The sequence below is a fragment of the Callorhinchus milii genome, unplaced genomic scaffold, assembly GCF_018977255.1.
Source record: "Callorhinchus milii isolate IMCB2004 unplaced genomic scaffold, IMCB_Cmil_1.0 Scaffold13, whole genome shotgun sequence".
Taxonomy (NCBI): Eukaryota; Metazoa; Chordata; class Chondrichthyes; order Chimaeriformes; family Callorhinchidae; genus Callorhinchus; species Callorhinchus milii.
The window spans coordinates 5,636,159-5,659,067 of record NW_024704754.1 but is presented as its reverse complement, the minus strand read 5'-3'; the positions used below and the strand labels follow the sequence as shown (position 1 = coordinate 5,659,067).

The window sequence follows — 22,909 nt, the reverse complement described above, 5'->3', positions numbered from 1 at the left end:
CATCACTTCAGCTCCATGGATGTCAGGACTCAGCAACTCCGCACAGAAATGCTACAACTTGCCAGCAGATAAGCGAACAAAAAAATTATGTTAAAATCCAACCATATTTCTTTAATAGTTTTTCAACTTTGATGGCAATACTCAAATAGCAATGTGTGCAAAAGTAACCTGCAGTCTCACCCACAAGCTACCTTCAATTTATTAAATGTATTTTCTTTAAAAAAAACGCAAACCTCCCACATTCCCAGAGTGGGGAGAGATTATCAGCATTTGTCTACAGACATGAGAATTTAGAATCAGTTGATTTCATCTCGCTACATAGGATCAATACCTCATTATCAGACCAAATCTATTGATGTAATCATGATGCACAACTCAGTAGAAGTCCACATTTTTCAAGACATCTAGTTTTATTCACTTAAAGGGGAATTTCACTCAAGAGGCATTGGTAGAAGTACTTTCAAAGTAAACAATCCCCTTCACAAAGCCAGTTAGAAACATTCTACATGGAGTTTGTGCTGCGTGTCCAAAAGCAGCTTGCATAAATCCACCAGGTCTTGACCAGAAGATGCATCTGGATGGGCTTCTCTCTGGCTACTACCAAAGGCACCTCTACTCTCTCTCTGGAGAGCAACCATCATCCTTTCTTCTAGAACACCAATCCTGGCACTTGAATACAAAGCACGGTGATGCCAATCAGAGCATTTGTACAGCTGATAGGAGGCCGTGAAGTACCAGGATCACTGAAGATGCCAAGTTTCTGTCAAGCTAGCCAGAGAGCGGGGGGTGGGGAGGTCTCAGTCAGATAATCACCTGACTGAGACTCCAGTCATAAGAGATGTGGCAAGTCTCCATGCACATGTGGCTTAAGACTTGCAAAAACTGTAAATTGGGAGGAAAATAGATTTTGTTTGGGATGGAGAAGAGGGAAAGTTTGAAGTACTCATCCCCATAAACCAGAGTGATCAGCTCCTTTAAGGATTAAGGACAGTGAAAGAAATACAATTTGCAAAATAATTCAGATGGGTGCTTTATCTGGAAGGACAGCCACTTCAACAAACCACAGCTACAGCATGACTAATGAATCATAGTGAGCATCCAGGGTATAAGATATATGGTAGAATTCCCCAGATACACGCGAGGTGCACATGTTATACAACCAGACCACATATTTAATACACAGCCCCCCACTCCCACCCCCCGCCCCCCCCCCCAAAAAAAAAAATGACTGGTGCAATTATGCATTTTTCCTGCGATAAGATCTGCAAAATAAATTTTAGTCAAGCCAATGACCATTTATATCCAATGCAATTCTCCAGATTGTATAAGTCCAACCACAAAGTATAGTGAAAGAGTTCCAAGTGGCCCATATTGGCGATCCTGACAAATGCCCACCCAATATTAATCCGTAAATAGTTATGATGGCAACTCTCAACAATAAAGATACAATAGCTACCATGAAATTACTGTGGCTTTCAAATATGGTGTTTCCAGCAAATTAGCCACTGTAAATAGATTTTTTTTATTACCATAAAAAGTATTTTCTAGGTTACAAGATTTCAGCTGCCCTGTTCTCATCTCTTTGACTTAAGCACGGCCATTGTTTGAAAGACTGGTCACTGAAGGCAGCAGAGTTTAATTATCCGTTTACATTACCCTGCTCAGAGAAATGCTTAATGACTTTAGTAATCAATTTATTACACAGATTAATCATTTCGAACATACAAGCTCCAGGGGAGCCTTTGGGTCATTAAATATACATAAGTTTTCTGTCGTATGAATTTTTACCCTTACATCCAGTTGAGGCTTCTAAGATTAGTTAACAAAAACAAAAAATAATTAGAGCTATTAGCTATTCATTCACTGTAAGCCAAATATCAACCCAAAGGCATCGGAAAACTGAATGGTGGTCTAATAGCTCCAATCCATTTAACTGTGAGGGAGATGAGCTGAACGGACTGTCTAATTTCATAGGACCCCGAGTGTGTTTTCAACTTTGTCCCAACATTAAACTAGAATGTAGATTTGTATTCTTCAGCATAAAAACTGCAACACGCTAAACAGATTCAAGTTCTTCATTCTATTCATAACCATTATGAGTTTAAAAGGATTCCACCAACAATACATTTTTTTATATAAAAGGAAAAAAAAGTTCCCCCATCCCTGGAAGCACTTGAAAACCCTGAATTTCCAACAATCTGGTTGACTAGGACTAGGAATGCTTTTAGTCTCACAAAAAGTTATGACTGAAGAACTGGACATTAAACACTCTTTGTAAGCAGTCAGAATTTCAAACAATTTGAAAAGGGGGCATTTCTCTATCAATCAGCTGTTCCAAATATGTACACAAAACAACGCAGCCCTGCTGGATCAGGTGAACATGTGCACAGGGGAAAGAGGCGTGGGCTCAAAGAAAGCAGTCAAATGGAAACAAAAGAAATTTGTTTTGAAAGTTCCCCCAGCTGTATTTAAGAGGTTCGTCAACATATTTAATGTAATCACATTGCATACTTCTGAGTCCATTCCCGAGCTATTCTGTTGTACCTGGGAAAAGAAATAGTCAGATGTTATTTTATAATAATATTACTTGCATTTGATATAGCGCCTTATCACATCTTCGAGACATCTCAAAGCACTTCAGAGTATACTGTAAAGTTAATTGACTGTATATTTTGTGGGCGAAACGCAACCGTGAATTGTGCAGAGGTGTCCCACAAACAGAAATGGATTGAGTGACCAAAGTATTATTTTTTAAAGGTATTATTACCCCCAGAAAACGATCTGCCAATCAACTATTAAGCAGGTTCTTACTTAATGCTAGGTAAACAGAGGTAGGTGTGTGGAGTAAGGAAGCTTACCCATTGTTTTTTCCTGTCCAGGAATCAAACCCAGATCCTCTGGCTTGCGAGGCAAGTGGTCTAACCACTAAGCTACAGGACGCGTTAGTGGTTTGAGCTAAGTTTGCACTTTTTATAGAACAAAAAATGCTGTTCGGATTCACAAAGTTGGAATTGCCCAATTTAAAGGGAGCATTGGATACCAAGTTTGTGATTAAATTTAGTTTCAAGAAACTTGACAAACATGTTAACCAAAGAGTGTGATTCCTTTATGTGCAAATTCTGAATTCTGTGCAATGTTAATCTCTTCCTCTCCCTCCACCTCCCCGCCTCCTATATTCAGTTGATAAGGCTGCAGTTTCCCTTGAAAGTTATTGGGTTTAGCCACTTTTATTCAGGAAATACTCACTTTTCTCTATCTGTTTTGTAGATACGTGCAATCTCGGGCACTAAGGGATCATCTGGATTTGGATCACATAACAGTGAACAGATGGACAAAAGAACTGAAAAGGGAAAAAAAGATTTTAAATCCTATGCAATGTGTAAATTCCCCACCAGGTTGCTCTGACAATAACAATGACTAATTAAATAAAATCCAGTACAAAAACTACTCAATTTGATTTGAGAAACGAGCACCAAATTTAATTGCAAAACCTGGATCACACTTTAAAAAAAGCACAAAAGCAGAAACGCTAAAATGTTAAATTTTTAACTTTTGAAAAAAAAAGCTCTCCATCAATCAGTTATCCAAAATGTAAGGCTTCAGTAAATTTTTAAGATTTCAACAATTTTTTTAAAAAGGTTCATCAATGCCTCTGTATAATATATATTATACAGGTCATACTAGAAAGAAAAAAATGTCTTGTTAATGTGTATTACATCAGCAACTGTAATTCTGTAAAGGAAAACTTGTAAAAGCAAGTGAATACCAATTGCATCAAATAGGTTTCAAAAAAGATGTATGACTGCCTTTCAAAATAATGAAGAGAACTATTCCTGATAACTAATAGACAATCATTCCTAAATTCTCCATGGTACTCCCAAACTTCAGACAAAACACATTGGGAGTAATATATGCACTATTTGCAACACACTTAGATTCAGGTTAAAAGCAATACTTTAAATCACAGAGATATGTAGGCTCCACTTCACGCAGAATAGATTTTAAAATACTCCTATCAAAAAATCAAACAAAGCAATCAGAACTGTTTTAAGATAATTAGAAATCTACTCGATTTACAGTCACCTAGTGGAAGGAAATGAAAGCACATTCAAGAGAAAGAAAACATTCATATCAAAGTGCTCAAAGGCAATTATACACTGAAGCTTCTCAACACAGTGCAGATCTCACAATGAAGAAAATTTAATTCAGAACCCGCAATACACACAAGTTAAGTAAAAGCATGGTTCTTAATAATGGGCAGTAGGCAAAAATTCCTTTGTTACCTATCGTGGAGATGGGAGGAAGACAATTCAAAAAGAGTTTATTAACTTTGCAGGGTGGAGAGATCAATTTACCAGTCAGAATGCCTGGGAACAAATCCCCAATGAAAGTGTTTTTCAAAAGGTAAATTTCAACCCACTAAACCACCCAGGCCCTTAGCAGCCTTCATTTTTATGGTTGGAACACCGTCTTTCCGAGGAATGATTTGCATCCAAGAACAGCAGTTCATTTGAAACACAACTTAAGACCAAAGTCTCAAACTCATCATCCTTGAGGGAGTCAAGCCTCCACCAAGCCTGCTCTGTAAGCAGACACCAAGCAGCCAGAGCACTTCCAGGGCTAGTGATCCTCCGAAGGAGCACTCTGTTCAACATTTCCCCCTAAGAGGAAAGAGAATATACACTCCACGTGGAGAACTGCAAAGCCACAGTCCAGCATTCCATAACGTTGCACAATAAGAATGCTAAGATGCCTCACCATGCCAGCGTTCCTCATGAGTGAGGATGCAGACATCGAAAGACGCAGACACGACCAGGAAAATTTTAATGCAATACGACTTCTAAGCAGACACGATTCTCTCTCTCTCTCCCCTTTATTAAAACAAGATGTAATGTTCACAGGAGCAAAACTGGGAATAAAAATAATCCCAAACTCCAATGATTTACAGGAAAAAAATGGGAGTAATTCCACAATTCCTTTATATCAACAGAACTCAAATCCTTCAGAGTGAGTTTGAACAAGAAGCATGCAATAATATTTTTCATCCATCTTGTTACCCATATTTTACACAATCAATGTCAGTTCAATTGACGTGAGCAGTGACGATTTTTGAAATATTGGAATTATAAGCACTTTGTTTAACCTTACATCAAAATGCTTTGATCTGTCAGCCACAACACCAGGGATACTCCTTTGGAGCTGAGCCCTAAGTAACTAAGCCATCAAAGCACACTTATGGTGTACCAATGCCTAAATAACTTGGCTACTGCATTGGGTATTGAAGACATTTAGAAATATCAGTCAGCAGTTGCATAACCTTGCCATATAGTCTTAACGTGTAAAGCAAAACATTAATTTAGCGCAGTGTGGCCCAAATCCAGCCCGGCGGATGATTTTATCTGGCCCAAGAGCATTTACAACAATCCCAACTTTTGCACCCTCCTTCCCTGGTGAACGTTCTCCCATGGCAGCAGCAGGAGTCAGTGGCTGGGAGGACGCGGTGCTAAGACTGAAAATAATACTGGCCTTTGCAGCAGTCTGTCAGGAAAACAAGGGCGTCTCCTTATCCACCACGTGAGAGGGGGAAGACAGTAATTCAGAGGGGAGAGAGAAAGAGGGTGTGTGTGTGAGAGAGATAGAGGGGCAAAGAGAAAAAGGGGGAGATTGAGAGAGAGAGAATGTAAAAGAGAGGGGGAGAGAATGTAAAAGAGAGGGGGAGAGAAAGAAACAGAGATGGAAGGAGTGTGACAGACGATCGAGAGTGTGCGTGTGCGCGCGTGAGAGAGAGGGAGTGTGAGGAAAGTGTGGAGGGTTTGAGAGGGGGGGTGAGAGAGTGTGTACGAGAGGGGGTATAGAGAGAGGAGAATTATTGAGAGAGCATGAGAGGGGGAAGAGACAGAAACAAAAAGAGACAGCAGAGAGGGAGAACTGATGGCAGCGTTTCACAGTGCACTCTCAGGGCAGACGATCAGCTCCCTCTTTCAGTGAAAAACTTCTCCATATCCTTCATTCTACACTCCCATCCACTCCCTACTTCTGACACCTCCCAACCCGGCTGTTCCCTTTGCAGAGTAAACACCTGCTTGCTTCATGTGTCCCCCACCCCACCTGTCCCACCATCATCATTTTGCCGCGCTCTCTGGAGTTCCATTCCTGGAGTCCCGCCCATGAAAAAAGTGCGGTGTAAATATTGTTATTTGTCTGGAATGAAAACACAAGATATTGCTAACGTGACCTGCGGACCTTTCACAAATGGGGAATCCGGCCCACGGCAGCCAAAATTTGGACCACCCTGATTTAGGGGAAGAATGAGATTGTTTAAGATGGTATGAATCACACAGCAAAACAAAGTACTGAGAACAGCAGATGCCTAATCTTCCTCCTCCAACAGATTCTATGCTGGTACATGAACAACCAGAAGAGAAAGTTCTTCATGGAGCTCCTCCTGCTCCATAATACGTGCCTCTTTGAATCAGAATTTACTTCAACATAGGGAGCTCAAAAAAATTCAATATTGGTATTTTAGAGCACTGAGTTTAATAATATTCTGTGACTTATCAGTTTGTTGAGGCAGTTCAAAGCACTTCACAGAATATACTGTAAACAAATTGACTGTATATTTTGTGGGCAATTTAATGATCAAAAACTGCAACTTAGGACCTGATGATTTTGCCTAAATTTTAGTATGCACCCCTTCCTTTTATGTTCAGCTCATAATTTACCTCACAAATCAGCAGAATCGGTGCGTTCAGTCAAGAGCACTTATTCTACATTGATTGATTACATATGTTCATTCCAATTCAGCCTGTCTCATAGTTGAATGACAGGTCTAAAGATTAACAAATATGGACTTTACATTACTGTATCTTAGAACTTAAGTATGAATTGGAGGCAGACTGTCAAGATTATTTTGGCCAGCAACTTAGAATTAAAATGTGAGTTTACTTTAAACTGTGTTCATATTTTTGCCACGTAAATGTTGAACCTGATGCTAACAGAATCGCTCATTTGTCACAATAATCACAAGTACAATGTGACATGACAATGTTACTTACACCATCACAGACAGGTAACTTAATTAATCATATCCTGAACAGGAGATCCATACGCCCAATTGATAACCTGGGCCAATAGAAAAATGCGGCAATACTTGCCAAAATTGTGAGAAAGTTTGCCGAAGGCCGTGGTGGCAATGCGGTGGGGGGGGGCGGGCGGTTTGGACACATTTTGCAGAACATTGCAAGGGGTTGGTTGGTGCTATTGAGACACATTTTACTGCCAACCTACATTTTTCCACTTTATTGATTAAAAACTAAATGAGGAGAGAACACATATTAGATTGTTGCAAAAAAAAGATTGATTTCTTCTTTAACAAAAACTGGGTGGCCCATTGGGGTGGGAGATGGGACACACACTCAGAGACACAAATAGACAGAGGAGAGACATACATTCACAGAGACACCCAAACATGCACATAGAAGAAACACTCACGCACTCACACTAACACATACATAGAGGAGAGACACAGGCAAGATATACTTGCATAGAGACACACACACACACAGAAGAGAAACACACTCAAACACGGAGCGAAAGAGACCGACAGACATCACACAAATACAAAGGAGAGAGATACACTCACAGAGAAACTCACAAGCACATAAAGAGAGATGCACACACAAACAATGTCAATAGCGGAGCTTCTGAGTGGAGCAATACCCATTACCCACTTGCGCCACACCACTACAGTAATATTGGGTAAACAGTCGAGATGTCTGTGGTCAGAAACCTTCCTTTTGTTTTAGTGGGTTTGTAGCGGAGGCCGGTGTTTACAGCGGACTCCGCTGGAAAAACTGCAGCCGCACTTTTCTTTTGGCCCAGCTAATAACTGATACTTTCTGCGGCTAGCTTTAACTGAAATGAATTTGAGTAGGTTTAAGCGCAAGTTGTCAAACCACACACAGCAAAAAAAAATTCAAATACCTTTTGAAATAGTTAATGCTGGAGACCACTGTGACCGTAGAATATCAAGACAAATGCTGCCATTACTGTTTATATTTGGATGATAGATTCTTGTTGTAAATGCAACCTGAAGAGACAGGAACAATTAAAATATCAAACAAGATTTAAAAAACAAAAACAAATCAAATTATCAAGTACATAACACAACCAAACAAGTGTACTTGCCTTAGGTGGTTTAAAGGGGTAATCTGTAGGGAAGTGAATGGTCAGGAAAAATACACCACCCTGATAGGGACTGTCATTCTGTGGAAGCAAAACAGAATAGTTGTCTTCATAATAAATCCAGAGCATTCCCAGGAAACATTCACTCTTTATTCAACAATAATCATTTCAAACTTACCGGTCCCATTATTGTGGCTTGCCAGTGGAACACTGCAGATTATAACAAGAAAAATCATTAGTAAAAGACGGAGGCCTTGAGAGTGAAAGACAAACTAAAACACTTTGAAAAACACTTACTATCATCACCAACTGGACCTGCTGAACACTGTGCTGGTGGATCACGGGCCAAGTCATTCAACTCCTAAGAAATGAGAAAAAATGCTTAAGTTTGCAAACAATCTCATCACTACACTTGACAGCAAATCCTGTGAAGTGGTTTGAGAGACCCTCCCAATGCGAACGGTTCAAATTCAGGATTTATTATATTCATCTCATCACAATTACTGATTTAAAGTCATATTGATTTATGTATACTCCAGGGCCCAGAGCATTTAAGCAACAAAGGTATAAGCCATTAATGCCAGATGAATTTCACTGAAGGTCAGGATGGTTACTTTTAATAGTCCTAGGAGATCAACTGAGGTAGCAAATTCAAAACACACAAGGCCTACCTCAGGTGCATTAGCAGCAGGCAGGGACACACATGAATTGGATTAGTGCGCACAATGATTAGATTCATGCAAATATTCAAAATCTATTATTTTGCCCAAACAGTTTTTTTTTGCAAGTCGCTGATATTGCATCACAACATACTGAGCAACTACACTGGTAAGGTCCCTTTGAAAACATGCTGTCTCTGAAAAAAAAAGAAAACCATGGCCAATTTTCTCTCTCCCTCTCAAGATCAAGGATCAGCAAGAGCAAATGAGATCTACTAATTCAACAGTCTAGGAATGGAGAGTTGGTCCTCACTAATCCTGGCCATTCACTACCAAGACAAGCAGTTTTTGCATTTCCCAATATCAACTATCACATATGAATTATAGAATACAGTACAATTTAATAACTACATAGAAATAGTACCCTTTAATAACTGCATAGAAATAGTACCACAGCTAATCCAAGTGCAAAAGTGAACCAGCAACTCCACCTCTAAATTGGAGTTCTAACAGAAAAGATTGTTTGGGGAAAACCAGTTGGCACAAGCTGGAATACTTCATCTCTGACATGTGTTGTCAATTCTACTCCTGAAAGGAAAAACTTTACTAGCTATAGGATTCCCAGATCATTTTAGGCAAAATGTCAGAGATAAACAATGCCAAACTACATACAACTAACATCAAATCATCAACCCCTGAATACAAAATAGACAGAATCAAACCTTGCATTAACTTGATTGGCAACTGCCTAATAATCTATACACTCCAGCTGGAAGAATCAACCAAATAGTGGCTGCACTATCTTACAAATAAGGAAATTAAGTGTTGATAAGTCTAATTTTTTTCTAGAAGGAGAAACTCCTACAGCTCCATTAGGATGTTGTGTTATTGCATCAGGAATCACCATTATCCCCTCAATCAGTCACTAAGAAAGTATCTGACTATCTATTTTTCACTTATTTTTTTCCTGGTCTGTTTCCTTGCTTCATCAATTAAAATGTCTGTATTGTATTCCTACAATTACAATTCAGCCCTGAATAGATTGTGGTTCTAACATACCAAAAGGATTAAGCACAGAATCAACAGACTACCTTACACACAAAGCAACTATGATAGCACATCAGTAGAAATCCGGCTCACAGGATCTGATGCGTTAGCCTCGTGTCCATTTTCATTTCACAAAATTCTAATGTTAAGAACTGTTATGTACTCTTAAACCAAAGCAAAATGCAAGGCTAATCTATAGAGGTACTTTCACGTAGGGAAGACGTCCTAAGAGCAAGAGACAAAATAGCCATCACAAACAAATTACTCTGGGTGCTTGTAACTGCAGGTGCTAAATTGAAGGATAATATTCTGCTGAGGGAAGAAGTTTAAGAACTCAGCATAATTTTTATGACAACTCATGGCAGGGATTTTTGTGAGATTGCTGCAAGGAGATATTCACATAGAGGAATACAGTTCCAGCAGTGCATTTCCACGTTACTTCTAGGCACTACGCATAAAGTCAACTGGAATTTAAGCCCACCGAGGTGCTAATTCAGGCTAGAGTACTCATCCACAGGCATTCTTCACCCTTTGGTAACAATATAGAGCTTAATAATAATCCCTCGAAAAAACCAAAAAAACTAATAAATTGGTCATTTTCAATCTACGACTGTTTGTGGGACATTGCTGTGCGCAATTGGCTGCCGCGTTCGCCCACAAATATACAGTCAATTCACTTTACAGTGTGTTCTGTGAAGCGCTTTGGGACGTCCTCCCGACGTGAAAAGCGCTATATCAAATGCAAGGATTATTATTATTATTATTATTATTAATACTCCTAGACAACAGTTAAGTTTGATCCAGCTCTCAACCAGTATGCATTCAAATAGGAGTCAGATTTAGAGCTTGGCCAATTTGTCCCATAGACTGGGTAATGAGGCCAACTGTAGTAGTCCTGATAAGACTAGTATCAATACCTTCCAGCAACTTTTCAATCTCACCAAAAATGGAATTCATTGTTGATCCTGATCACAACTGTAATTACTAAAAACATTCTAGGACTATTATGAGACTAGCTATGAGATATACAAAAGCAGCCAGTGGAATATCTGTATATTCACCTCCCCACTAAAATCTACCAAGTAGGCAATTCAAATAATCTACAAGATCTATAGACTGCATCTAGTGAGTCATCATAATTTGATGGGATTTCCTAGTCCAAAATTCCAAGTTTATGAATCAAGCAGCAGTACCCTTCGGGTGTAAAGCAAGATACAAACTTAGGCTTGTGCTACATAACCATTATCCCAGGAACAGTAGAGGAAAACAAGCGCAAATATAATAATTCAAATCAAAATTACGGCGACCAATACCAAACATGTCACATCCATTTTCAATAGATATCATGTGAACAGCAAAGAATTTATATAAGCACTCAAATAAAATCATAATTTCATCCAACTTGGATCCCAAAGGTAAAAGGTCAATGAGTAAACATACCACACAGCAGTCACTCCAAATCACTCTTGGAACCGGAGTAAGACGATGAATCATGCAGTTTTGTTTCCTCTTTTACGCACCCACACATTTCCCCCTTCCCGAGGCCTCAACGGTAGAGCTGATTGTTGGCTTTGCAGAGATCAGTTAACTCTGCCCTGACCAAGTCTCAAGCCTGCAACATTCCGGTTTGTGGGGAAGCTCTATGCGGAGCGTGGACAGATTTGAGTCATGAATTTTTACCCACCGTATTAAGATGGTGTACAATCCAGCTCATGTTAAGTGGGACTCTTAGAGTCAACAAAGGAAGAAGTCTTTCTGGAAAGAATTCAAACTTGGGATCTAAACGTGAAAGACAGCATCAACCACAGCACTACCCAGTTCCTATATCATGCAGTTTCACTTTTAAAAGTTAGTACATAAAAAGAATATGTATAAGCAGGTATACTACAGTGCATGATGTCACTATATATTACAGTGCTTGATGTCAAAATCAATTAACAACAACAAGATTCCATTCAGAGAGCGCTTTTCACGTCGGGAGGACGTCCCAAGGCGCTGGACAGTTGGGTCAGGACCCGAGCAGGGGGGAGATGGTCAGGGTGAGGGGAGGGAAGGGAGGGAGCGAGGAGGGGGTAGAGAGTCGAGAGGGGAGCTGAAGGTCAAAGAGAAAGGTCTTGAGACCGGCCTTGATGGAGGAAAGGGAGGAAGCGGCGAAGGCACTGGGGGATGGAGTTCCAGAGCCTTGGGGCTGAGATGCTGAAGGCCCGGCCACCAATGGTAGGGCGGTTGGGACGGGGGATGTGGAGCAGACCGGAGCCGGACGAACGGAGGGTACGGGCAGGTAAGTAGGGGGATAGTAGATCGGAGAGGTAGGAGGGAGCGAGGCCGTGAATGGCCTTGTAGGTGAGGATGAGGATCTTGAATTCGATCCTCTGGGGGATGGGAAGCTAGTTAACTACACTGAATAATAAACTTAGGGCAATTATTTCACAAATTAAACTATTTTACAGCATAATACTGTAATACTTTCATTCTCAGTCACAACATGGGGTATATTTTAGCCTAAGTTTCTTTTTTCCCCCCTAAAGGGTGTCATGAAAGCAAGAGGGATAGGGAAGAGGAGGAAAGTTACGTAGTAAAACAGAAGAATCAAACCACTATGAAATAATATTGCAGAACCTCTGCACATCAGTTGAGTGTAAAGCAGATCTTAAAAACAAATCTATTTTGTCTTTCTACCCCTCCATGATGATCCCCAAATTGGGATAAATCAGGATAAATCCCTCCAAAATTACCACAGATTAACAAACCCATCTTTCAGATCCTTTTGTCCAATTCTTCGGCTTACTGACTTCCATCTTTTCTATATTGCTTTCGAATATTACTCACAAGCTGCACCATGTGGTGAGATTTTTACCTTTCAAAACAGGGAAATCCCACCCTGGATGCGTAGCATCTGATGGCTTTCCATCACATAATCCACCCAAAATCTAATCCAAAGAGATGGAACTCAAATTTGAATGCAGCCAATTTCACGAGAAGTGATGACAAATTCTTCTATAGTGGAACTATCATAGGTAAACTTTGATATGCAGCAATAACTGTAAACTTTAATTTAAGTAGTATAAATGCACTCTATGCACTAAAATTTGGGTACAGCAGTCACTGTAAATTTAGTGAAATACAGCAAGAAATGAGTCCCATAGAACAGATTACCATAGACATCTCGACAGTCTAAATAATTTGCTTGCCATAACTGACGAGCACGTCTGGTCAGGTGATCTTTAACAGATTTCAAGTATAATTTCTGATAAGATCACAGACTGAGTTTACACTATCGGTTTCATTCCCACTGCAGAATATAAGGAATTGGACATTTGCCATTATAGAATGTATTAACCAGCTTCATCTTGGTTTCATTATAGAAACACAGAGACAAATATCTTTCCTGGGAATTTATAATAAGAAGAATAATCTTTGTGTTTGATATTGCGCCTTATCATGCTGTTGAGACACCTCAAAGCGCTCCACAGAATATCATGTAAAATGAATTGACTATTTTTTGAGGGAAAAGTGTATTTATTAAATACCTATAGGGAAATATTTTAAAAAAGGAATCGGGTGGTCAAGCTAAGTTATTCAAAAAAGGAAATTGAAAAAACCCCACATATTTAGAATCTTAACTCTTGCATTTAGTATAGGGCCTTTCACCATAATGAAGCACAAGTTTAATAAAGTTTTGATCCAAAGGAAAATTACTAGCCTGACAAAAGATTTTCATGAATGTGATGAGTAACATCTGCACTTACTCGGATAGTACTACAGATTACATCACTCAAGCTTCAATTTGTTGTGCACTATTCAAGCCATGACTTTGAGCAAAAATAAGCAAATCCTAAATTTCTGCTCACACTTATTACACCACTAGTTCCAACAGACAAGGCATTTGGGAACCAAACAGGAATAGTACAATCCACTATGTACCTAACAAGATTATTTTAGAGAGTCCATTGTACTGTGTGCACATTGTCAGTTGAAATGAAAACCTTTTCGCACAAAAAACATTTTTAAATTTTATATATATGTATCTATATAAAAAAAAGCACTTGGTCTTTGCAGAATCCCAGCATTATTCTGGACATTTCCAGCATCTTCTGGACAAACAGGCTGTAGATAGGCTTCATGATGGGCTTCAGGCACTCGATCTTTCCTTTTCATTCACAATCTCTTAGTCATTCAAATCCTATTTGCCAATTGACAGCCAGCTGCAACTGTGGTCTGTCCGTCATTATTGGCACATGCACCATTCCTGGCAGGCACACCAACTGATGGGAATATAAATATTTGCTCAGCGGTAGTGGGCTGAGTAGCTGAAGCACTTGTTCAGCCCACTGAAGCCGTTTCCCACTTGTGCTGGCCTGTATGGTGCCTTCACATCCATATATTATTTAACTAAGAATCTAGTGCTTTAAAAAAAGCTGTAATTCCATGGATAGCACTGAAGAACCAAAAATCAATATGGTATTAGGATAGATCCCAATTGGCATCAACGATATTAATATACAGCATTTGTTTGAAACAGATTTAGATTTTCAAACTCCTGGCCCAGTCTTTTAGGCCAAAAGTGATGATGACTGATCTGACAACTATTCAAAGAAGTTTAGCATTGTGTAATAGTTACTGAAATATGCATTTCTCTCCATATAGATCAGTGATACAACACAAGTGCATTTTTTCAATAATACTTACATTTGATAAAGTACCTTATCACGTCTTTGAGACATCTCAAAGCACTTCAATGCTTGATATACAGCAAAAGGAACCTTAATAATCAGGCATCAACTGAATGATTGATTGATTAATTGGCAGATCACTTTCTGGGGCAATAATCCTTTCAAAAAATAACTGTCACTCAATCCACGACTGTTTGTGGGACATTGCTGTGCGCAATTGTCTGCTACGTTTTGCCCACAAATATACAGTCAATTTACTTTACAGTATATTCTTTGAAGCGCTTTGAGACATCTCAACAACATGATAAGGATCTGTATCAAATGCAAGGATTATTATTAGCAAAGGCCTATCACATTCCTTTACTCAATGCCAATGGGGAAGAGCATTTTAAGACCCTCTCTGAGGCTCCAGCTTCTTCCAGAAAATATTTCTAATTCCAAGCAGCACAACAACAGCATGGATTTATATAGCGCCCTCCATGCCGGACAGCGTCTCAGAGCACTTCACAGTAACGAATCTCGGGACTGAGCCAGGGGGAGGGGGAGGAAGGTGACCAAAGGCACGGTCAAAAAGAAAGGTCTTTAGCAGAGACCTGAAAATAGGAAGGGAGGGAGCGAGGTGAAGTGAGTGAAGAAGGCAGTTCCAGAGCCTCAGGACATAGTGGCTGAAGGCACGGTCGCCGAGGGTGGAGCAGAGGACTTGGGGGACGAGGATATAACACAACTAGAAATCAGAGGATATATAAGGTGACACCTGCCATTACACACATCTCCCACTAGAGGTTTCATTCTTCCTCTTACGAAAGAACCCTTGCTGCAGCGCAATGTCACCATGACTAACCAATTTAGAAACAAGTGGATCACTTTAGATTGAGTCACTTTTTAATATCCCTAATCTAAAAATCATGTATTTGCTGTAAATACCTTCAACTTTTACTAATGAACTTACATACTGAATCCACAAACGTGCTATGTTTTAATCAATCCAGAAAGTATCGCCAGACAAGGACAACAGCATATCCTTTAAAATGACAAAGCAGCAATTGCAGTAAAAACATCAGAGGAACAGAGATAAGAGATTTCACATCAATCAAATGCTATTTTTCCCCACATCATCATTACAAATTTAAGGCACATGCATTTTCTGATAGGTTCACCGGATAGGAATCGGGAGTGTGAACCATGATTGAATTAGGACTAAACAAATATGCTTTTTGACAAAACATTTGTTTAAAAGGCCTCACCAGGTCAGCAGTTAACTACAATAGAGGAAGTATGAAACACTATTGCGAAACATAAGCAGGTAGGTTTCATACAGAGTCTTTCTGCGGAAAAATGACTGAATATACAAACGTAATGTTGTTGTTGAATCAATGCTTTACTCGTAAGGCCACTAACCCTCCCTCATTCTACTGTACCAGCAGTGAAGCTTGCCCACGCTGCTCGATTCCAACCCCCAGCTCAGGGGCAAATCCTTGACTGTCCAGCGGATTGGAACATCACCCTAATCCGAAAGGGGCTATATAAATGCAATTTGTTGTTGTTATAATTAGGACTTCTAATTTTTGTTTCTAACTGAAAGTCTGATAAAACATCACCAACGCTATAAATTGTTATCTGTCGAGAAACCAACTGCACGTGTTACTCTCTTTCTCTGCCTCTCCCATTACCTTACTCTCATGCAGGAGCTTCTGAATCTTATTCCAGGCAAGGGAAAGCCCAATTTTATTTAGAACTCCAAAAAAAAATGCTAAAAATAAACCCCGAAAATCAGAAACCCACTAGTGACGTAATGTAGTGATTGAGTCCATGAAATTCTACTTAGCTCTATAACAGGGTACAATTGCCAATCAATGCTATATTCTCTGCACAAGTGCACAGAAAGATGGCTGGCGCCACAAACACATCAAATCACCAGGTGGCATGCAAGACAAAATGACTACTTTTGACTTGAGCAACGCACTGGAAGTGACGCAGATAGCAATCTGACAATCTGGAAGTTGGCTATTTTGACTTCCTCTGCACAGACATTGAATATGAAATACCAAAGGAAACATCAAGCCACATTTTGGATGTTTTTTCCATTAAGTAAATGTTTTTTAAATAGGAAGAACTAGAAACATTCAACAAATAGTACCAGGAAGCCTCATTTCACAACATGGATAGTAACAGGAAGCTGGAATTTCACAACTTGGCACTTACATACGCAACTTCTAACGTCAAAGTCTGGTATCTAAACCCTGGGGGCAGTTCCATATCCAGATTGGAATACTGTAACCCACATCAAACAAAAAATTTATAGGATACGATAAGCATATTAAATAACATTGTCCATAGCAGAGGTGCAATAAATTTAATAGGAAGTTACTTTTTAAAAGACCAGAGTAATTTTTGCCCACATATATACGGTCAATTCACATTACAGTCTATTCTGCGAAACGCTTTGAGATGTCGAGAAAACGTGAAAAGCGCTATATCAAATGCAAGGATTATTATTTTAGAAAACATTTAAAGCATTATTCAAGCTAATGTTACGACAGCACTTTTGCAACAGAAGTCAAAATAAATCAAGTGACTTGAAGCACACCAATTTGATTTTTTTTTTAAAAAGCTCATTAAATCAGTTTGCCTGTATGAACCTTTACTAAAAAAATTACCACTTGCACATTCCAGTAGGCTTTTGGGTGGCAGAAGTGTTGCACAAGGACAAAATGGTCTCTTTCACCTATAAACTGGCTTGCAGAAGCAGTGTTAGCTTTATAATCCACGTGTGGTTTAAGAAATACTACAGCTTAAACTGAGTTAGATTTGAGCACATCTGGAAGGTTTAAAAGTCACTAAATTCACTGCACTCAATTTTCAATCTTGAAGCCTAATGTCTTAAGCACACATTACACAGGTTGTACAAAGCAGTTCCAAGGATTCAATGGATTGACTGATGTGGACTGCCGGGACCGACACAAAATATTACTTTACATCAGAACCATTTGGAGTCAAAGGCTCACCACACACCAAATGTAAATGGTATTCACCTACAGCAAAAAAAATCCATAAAATCTGAAGACCATAGCTTCCAATTTGAGTCCGTCCCAGAATATGTTTCAATGATGAGTGCTTGCAAAATGGAGGCACTTACATTCAAATTTACACACAAGTGAAGAGAAAGTACAAAGTATTTGTAACACCGGAACAAATTATAGCCACTGTCAAGCTCTAGAACAACTTCCTGGTGACTTTTTCCTTAACGTGTAAAATATGAAGCAAGTCACTTTCAATTAATCATACAGAACAGGATATTGTGGGGGGAAATCAAGATGCTACAATTGTTGTCCATTTTACCTCAAGTCTGAAATGTAACTCACAACCAAATTTCTTTTTTCTTTAAAAAACAAAAAATAACATAAAATACACTAAATATGCACATTTCAGAAATGTACAGTGAAGCTACTTTAAGATTAAAATTAAAGTCATATGCTGATTTTTAGTAGCCTTGTTTAACAATTTGCATATTTATTGGTTAATTCATAAACCAAATACATTATCTTAATAATGCTGGAAGGAAGTTACAAGCTGACTTCACACTAATCTATATTTTATCATTTTCTTCTAAAAGCTAAAAAAAGTTTCACCACTCCTAGCCTTCAAATCACAGGGCTTTTACCATCAGCCTTACTGCAAAATACAAATGGAGCATTATTTTATTCTCTTCCATGACCCTATCCAAATTAATCTAAGATGGTTCCATTTCAGACATAAATCACATCTAAAATTCAGGCACCAGGCTGAGATGTTGGGTGATTATTGAACGATTTGAGCTTCGTGAAACTGACAGATCTGAGGTAACCCAGGGGTTGGGGGATGTGGGGGGGCAGGAAGAAAGGCAGCTCGTGGGTGCATTAAACCATCCATAGGCCTTGTGTATTCCATCTGTGAGGCCTCTTGCTCACTTGCAACCTCCCACGATACCGTTCATCCCGGAGTAACCGGGAGTGAAAATAGGCACTTGAGTGAAGGGAGCTGAACATTGTATGGGGGGGGAGGAGGGGGTGAGGGAATGTGGTACCTGTTTGCGTTGGGGGAGGAGAAGGAGTGAGGATAAGGATGGGGGAAGGGGGTTTGTGTGTGGGAAGGGCCGATGGCGCTAATGTGGGGTGGGTGAGGGAGGGCACGCGTGCAAGGTGGGGCAGGCAAGGATGCGGGTGGGTGTCTGCGGGGAGGGTGGGTGCGTGAGGGCAGTTGCGGGAGAGCGGGCGCGTGTGGGTGGGCGCGTGAGGGCAGGGCGGGCGCGTGAGGGCAGGGCGGGCGCAGGAGGGCAGGGTGGGCATGTGAGTGAGGGCAGGGTGGGCGCGTGAGGGCAGGGTGGGTATGTGAGTGAGGGCAGGGTGGGCGCGTGAGGGCAGGGCAGGGTGGGCATGTGAGTGAGGGCAGGGTGGGCGCGTGAGGGCAGGGCAGGTATGTGAGTGAGGGCAGGGTGGGCGCGTGAGGGCAGGGCAGGTATGTGAGTGAGGGCAGGGCGGGTATGTGAGTGAGGGCAGGGCAGGTATGTGAGTGAGGGCAGGGCTGGTATGTGAGTGAGGGCAGGTATGTGAGTGAGGGCAGGGCGGGTATGTGAGTGAGGGCAGGGCGGGTATGTGAGTGAGGGCAGGGCGGGTATGTGAGTGAGGGCAGGGCGGGTATGTGAGTGAGGGCAGGGCGGGTATGTGAGTGAGGGCAGGGTGGGTATGTGAGTGAGGGCAGGGGGTATGTGAGTGAGGGCAGGTGGGTATGTGAGTGAGGGCAGGGTGGGTATGTGAGTGAGGGCAGGGTGGGTATGTGAGTGAGGGCAGGGTGGGTATGTGAGTGAGGGCAGGGTGGGTATGTGAGTGAGGGCAGGGTGGGTATGTGAGTGAGGGCAGGGTGGGTATGTGAGTGAGGGCAGGGGGTATGTGAGTGAGGCAGGGGGGTATGTGAGTGAGGGCAGGGGGGTATGTGAGTGAGGGCAGGGTGGGTATGTGAGTGAGGGCAGGGTGGGTATGTGAGTGAGGGCAGGGTGGGTATGTGAGTGAGGGCAGGGTGGGTATGTGAGTGAGGGCAGGGTGGGTATGTGAGTGAGGGCAGGGTGGGTATGTGAGTGAGGGCAGGGTGGGTATGTGAGTGAGGGAGGGGTGGGTATGTGAGTGAGGGCAGGGTGGGTATGTGAGTGAGGGCAGGGTGGGTATGTGAGTGAGGGCAGGGTGGGTATGTGAGTGAGGGCAGGGTGGGTATGTGAGTGAGGGCAGGGTGGGTATGTGAGTGAGGGCAGGGTAGGGTGGGTATGTGAGTGAGGGCAGGGTAGGGTGGGTATGTGAGTGAGGGCAGGGTGGGTATGTGAGTGAGGGTAGGGTGGGTATGTGAGTGAGGGTAGGGTGGGTATGTGAGTGAGGGCAGGGTGGGTATGTGAGTGAGGGCAGGGTGGGTATGTGAGTGAGGGCAGGGTGGGTATGTGAGTGAGGGCAGGTGGGTATGTGAGTGAGGGCAGGGTGGGTATGTGAGTGAGGGCAGGGTGGGTATGTGAGTGAGGGCAGGGTAGGGTGGGTATGTGAGTGAGGGCAGGGGGAGTGGGGTATGTGAGTGAGGGCAGGGTGGGTATGTGAGTGAGGCAGGGTGGGTATGTGAGTGAGGGCAGGGCAGGGTGGGTATGTGAGTGAGGGCAGGGTGGGTATGTGAGTGAGGGCAGGGTGGGTATGTGAGTGAGGGCAGGGTGGGTATGTGAGTGAGGGCAGGGTAGGGTGGGTATGTGAGTGAGGGCAGGGTGGGTATGTGAGTGAGGGCAGGGTAGGGTGGGTATGTGAGTGAGGGCAGGGTGGGTATGTGAGTGAGGCAGGGTGGGTATGTGAGTGAGGGCAGGGTGGGTATGTGAGTGAGGGCAGGGTAGGGTGGGTATGTGAGTGAGGGCAGGGTAGGTATGTGAGTGAGGGCAGGGCGGGTATGTGAGTGAGGGCAGGGTGGGTATGTGAGTGAGGGCAGGGTGGGTGGGTATGTGAGTGAGGGCAGGGTGGGTATGTGAGTGAGGGCAGGGTGGGTATGTGAGTGAGGGCAGGGTAGGGTGGGTATGTGAGTGAGGGCAGGGTGGGTATGTGAGTGAGGGCAGGGTAGGGTGGGTATGTGAGTGAGGGCAGGGTGGGTATGTGAGTGAGGGCAGGGTAGGGTGGGTATGTGAGTGAGGGCAGGGGGTATGTGAGTGAGGGCAGGGTGGGTGGGTATGTGAGTGAGGGCAGGGTGGGTATGTGAGTGAGGGCAGGGTGGGGTGGGTATGTGAGTGAGGGCAGGGTGGGTATGTGAGTGAGGGCAGGGTGGGGTGGGTATGTGAGTGAGGGCAGGGTAGGGTGGGTATGTGAGTGAGGGCAGGGTGGGTATGTGAGTGAGGGCAGGGTAGGGTGGTATGTGAGTGAGGGCAGGGTGGGTATGTGAGTGAGGGCAGGGTGGGTATGTGAGTGAGGGTAGGGCGGGTATGTGAGTGAGGGCAGGGTGGGTATGTGAGTGAGGGCAGGGTGGGGTGGGTATGTGAGTGAGGGCAGGGTGGGTATGTGAGTGAGGGCAGGGTGGGTATGTGAGTGAGGGCAGGGTGGGTGAGGATTTGTGTGTGTGTGTGTGGGGGTGAAGAGTGTGCGGCGGCGGGGGGGGGGGGGGTCATGAAAGGGGGTTAGGGTGTAGATGGGGGTGAGGGGGGAGAGGAGAATCCAGGCTCCCGAACCTGCAGGTTCCTCGCCCTCTGGCCTAGGTCAAGGGCTCCAGACACCGCTATGACACTTTGAATCGCAGCCGTTTCGCTTTCAATTTACCGAAGCGCTCCCCACCCCGAGGGTGTGGGGGGAATTGGGAGAGTGCGAAGCCGAAGCTCATGAGAGGGGCCTTTACCAGTCGGGGCCGACTTCCTGCCACCAACCCAACCCCAACCCGAGCACAAGCACAAGCACAAGCCGGGGGTGGGGGTGGGGGGGCAGACAGCCACAGCAGAGCCTTTCCCCCGGGGGGTGGGAGAGAGGGTGGGGCGACATTGGGAGGAGAGGCGAGAAGCGAGGCCTACAGTCCCCCCACATCCCCTCACACACACACACACACACACACACCTTCATCCATAGCCACCAAATGGCGGCCGGGGCGACACGGAGAGAGATGGCGGGGGGTTGAGAGAGAGAGAGAGAGAGAGGGGGGGGGGGAAGATAGGCCGCAAATCCCCGGCCTCGATTACTGGGGAGAGAGAGAGAGAGAGAGAGAGAGAGAAAGCGAGGGAAGGGGAGAGAGGGGGAAGGAGTGAAAGCGCGAGGCGCCGCCCTTCAGCGACTTACCTTGTGGATTCTTTTGAGAGCCATGTTGTGTGTGTGTGTGTGTGTATCTATCGACCGTTACGTGAGTCCGGGGGGGGAGGGGGAGGAGGGGAGGAGGCGGTGATGATGATGCTGGCGGCGGAAGGAGGAGGAGGAGGAGGGAGGGAGGAGATTATATTTATATATTTTCTTTTTTTTTAAACCGGGGAGGGATCTTTTTGTTCTCTCTTCTTCTCCCCGCCTCTCCCCCCCCCCCCTCCCCCCCACCACCGCCAAAAAAACAAAACAAAAACACCAACAGCAAAACAGTGGCTTCTCCCGGGTCGCTCGGGCTCTCTGGGCTTCAAAGAGGAGAAGAAGGAGGGAAGGAGAGAAGAAAGAGGCCGAGGGGCGAGGAGAGAGAGAGAGAGAGAGAGGCGGCGGCTGGTTGGTTGGTTGGTTGGCTGATGGATGGCTTTGCCGGCGTCTCGCTCTCCACCCCAGTGGCGGTGAGGAGAGGGTGAAAGTGAGTGCGAAGGAAGGGACAGACAGAGAGAGAGAGAGAGAAGAAAAGGATAATAAACTAAAAAAAAATGGAGGGAGAGAGAGAGAGAGAGAGAGAGAGAGACAGACGGGTGGTGGGCTGTGGGGAGGGGGCAGGAGGTTCAAAAAGGAAGACAGGAAGGAGTGAAGAAGAGGAGGGAGAGAAGTTGCGGCCCTGGGGAGTGGGTGGGGGGTGTGTATTGTGAGCGCGGCTGTGGCTGTGTGGCTGCCGCTCTGCTCTGTGTCCCGGGCTCGGGCTCGGGCTGAGGCTGTGCTGCGCTGCGCGGGCCTCGCTCTCCCTCTCGGTCCCTCTCTCTCTCTTTCGCCGCCGCCGCGGATCAGCAAAATGGCAGCGGCCGCGTGAAAGTAGTCCCGTCACCACCCGTTACCCCTTCCCTCCCCCGCACCACCCTTCCACGGCGTATCCCTCCGCCGCGCTCTCTCTCTCTCTCTGTCTCGCGCCCTGCGGATGAGTCACACAGAGAGAAAGTAAACCCCCTCCTCGTGTCCGTTATATCTCTTGTGTTGTTTTTATTAC

General features: G+C 43.5%; 1 protein-coding gene across 1 annotated transcript; it reads right to left on the bottom strand.

Annotated features, from left to right (window-relative positions):
• Nucleotides 1–391: 391 nt before the first annotated feature.
• ube2d2 (ubiquitin-conjugating enzyme E2D 2 (UBC4/5 homolog, yeast)) lies at nt 392–21,945 on the bottom strand. The gene is made up of 7 exons (XM_042339860.1): nt 21,871–21,945; nt 8,482–8,545; nt 8,363–8,394; nt 8,188–8,265; nt 7,984–8,089; nt 3,247–3,340; nt 392–2,544 (listed from the first exon to the last, which is right to left on the bottom strand). The coding sequence occupies exons 1-7, from the start codon at nt 21,892–21,894 to the stop codon at nt 2,499–2,501; spliced, it is 444 nt and encodes a 147-aa protein (XP_042195794.1). The 5' UTR covers nt 21,895–21,945; the 3' UTR covers nt 392–2,498.
• Nucleotides 21,946–22,909: the final 964 nt, after the last annotated feature.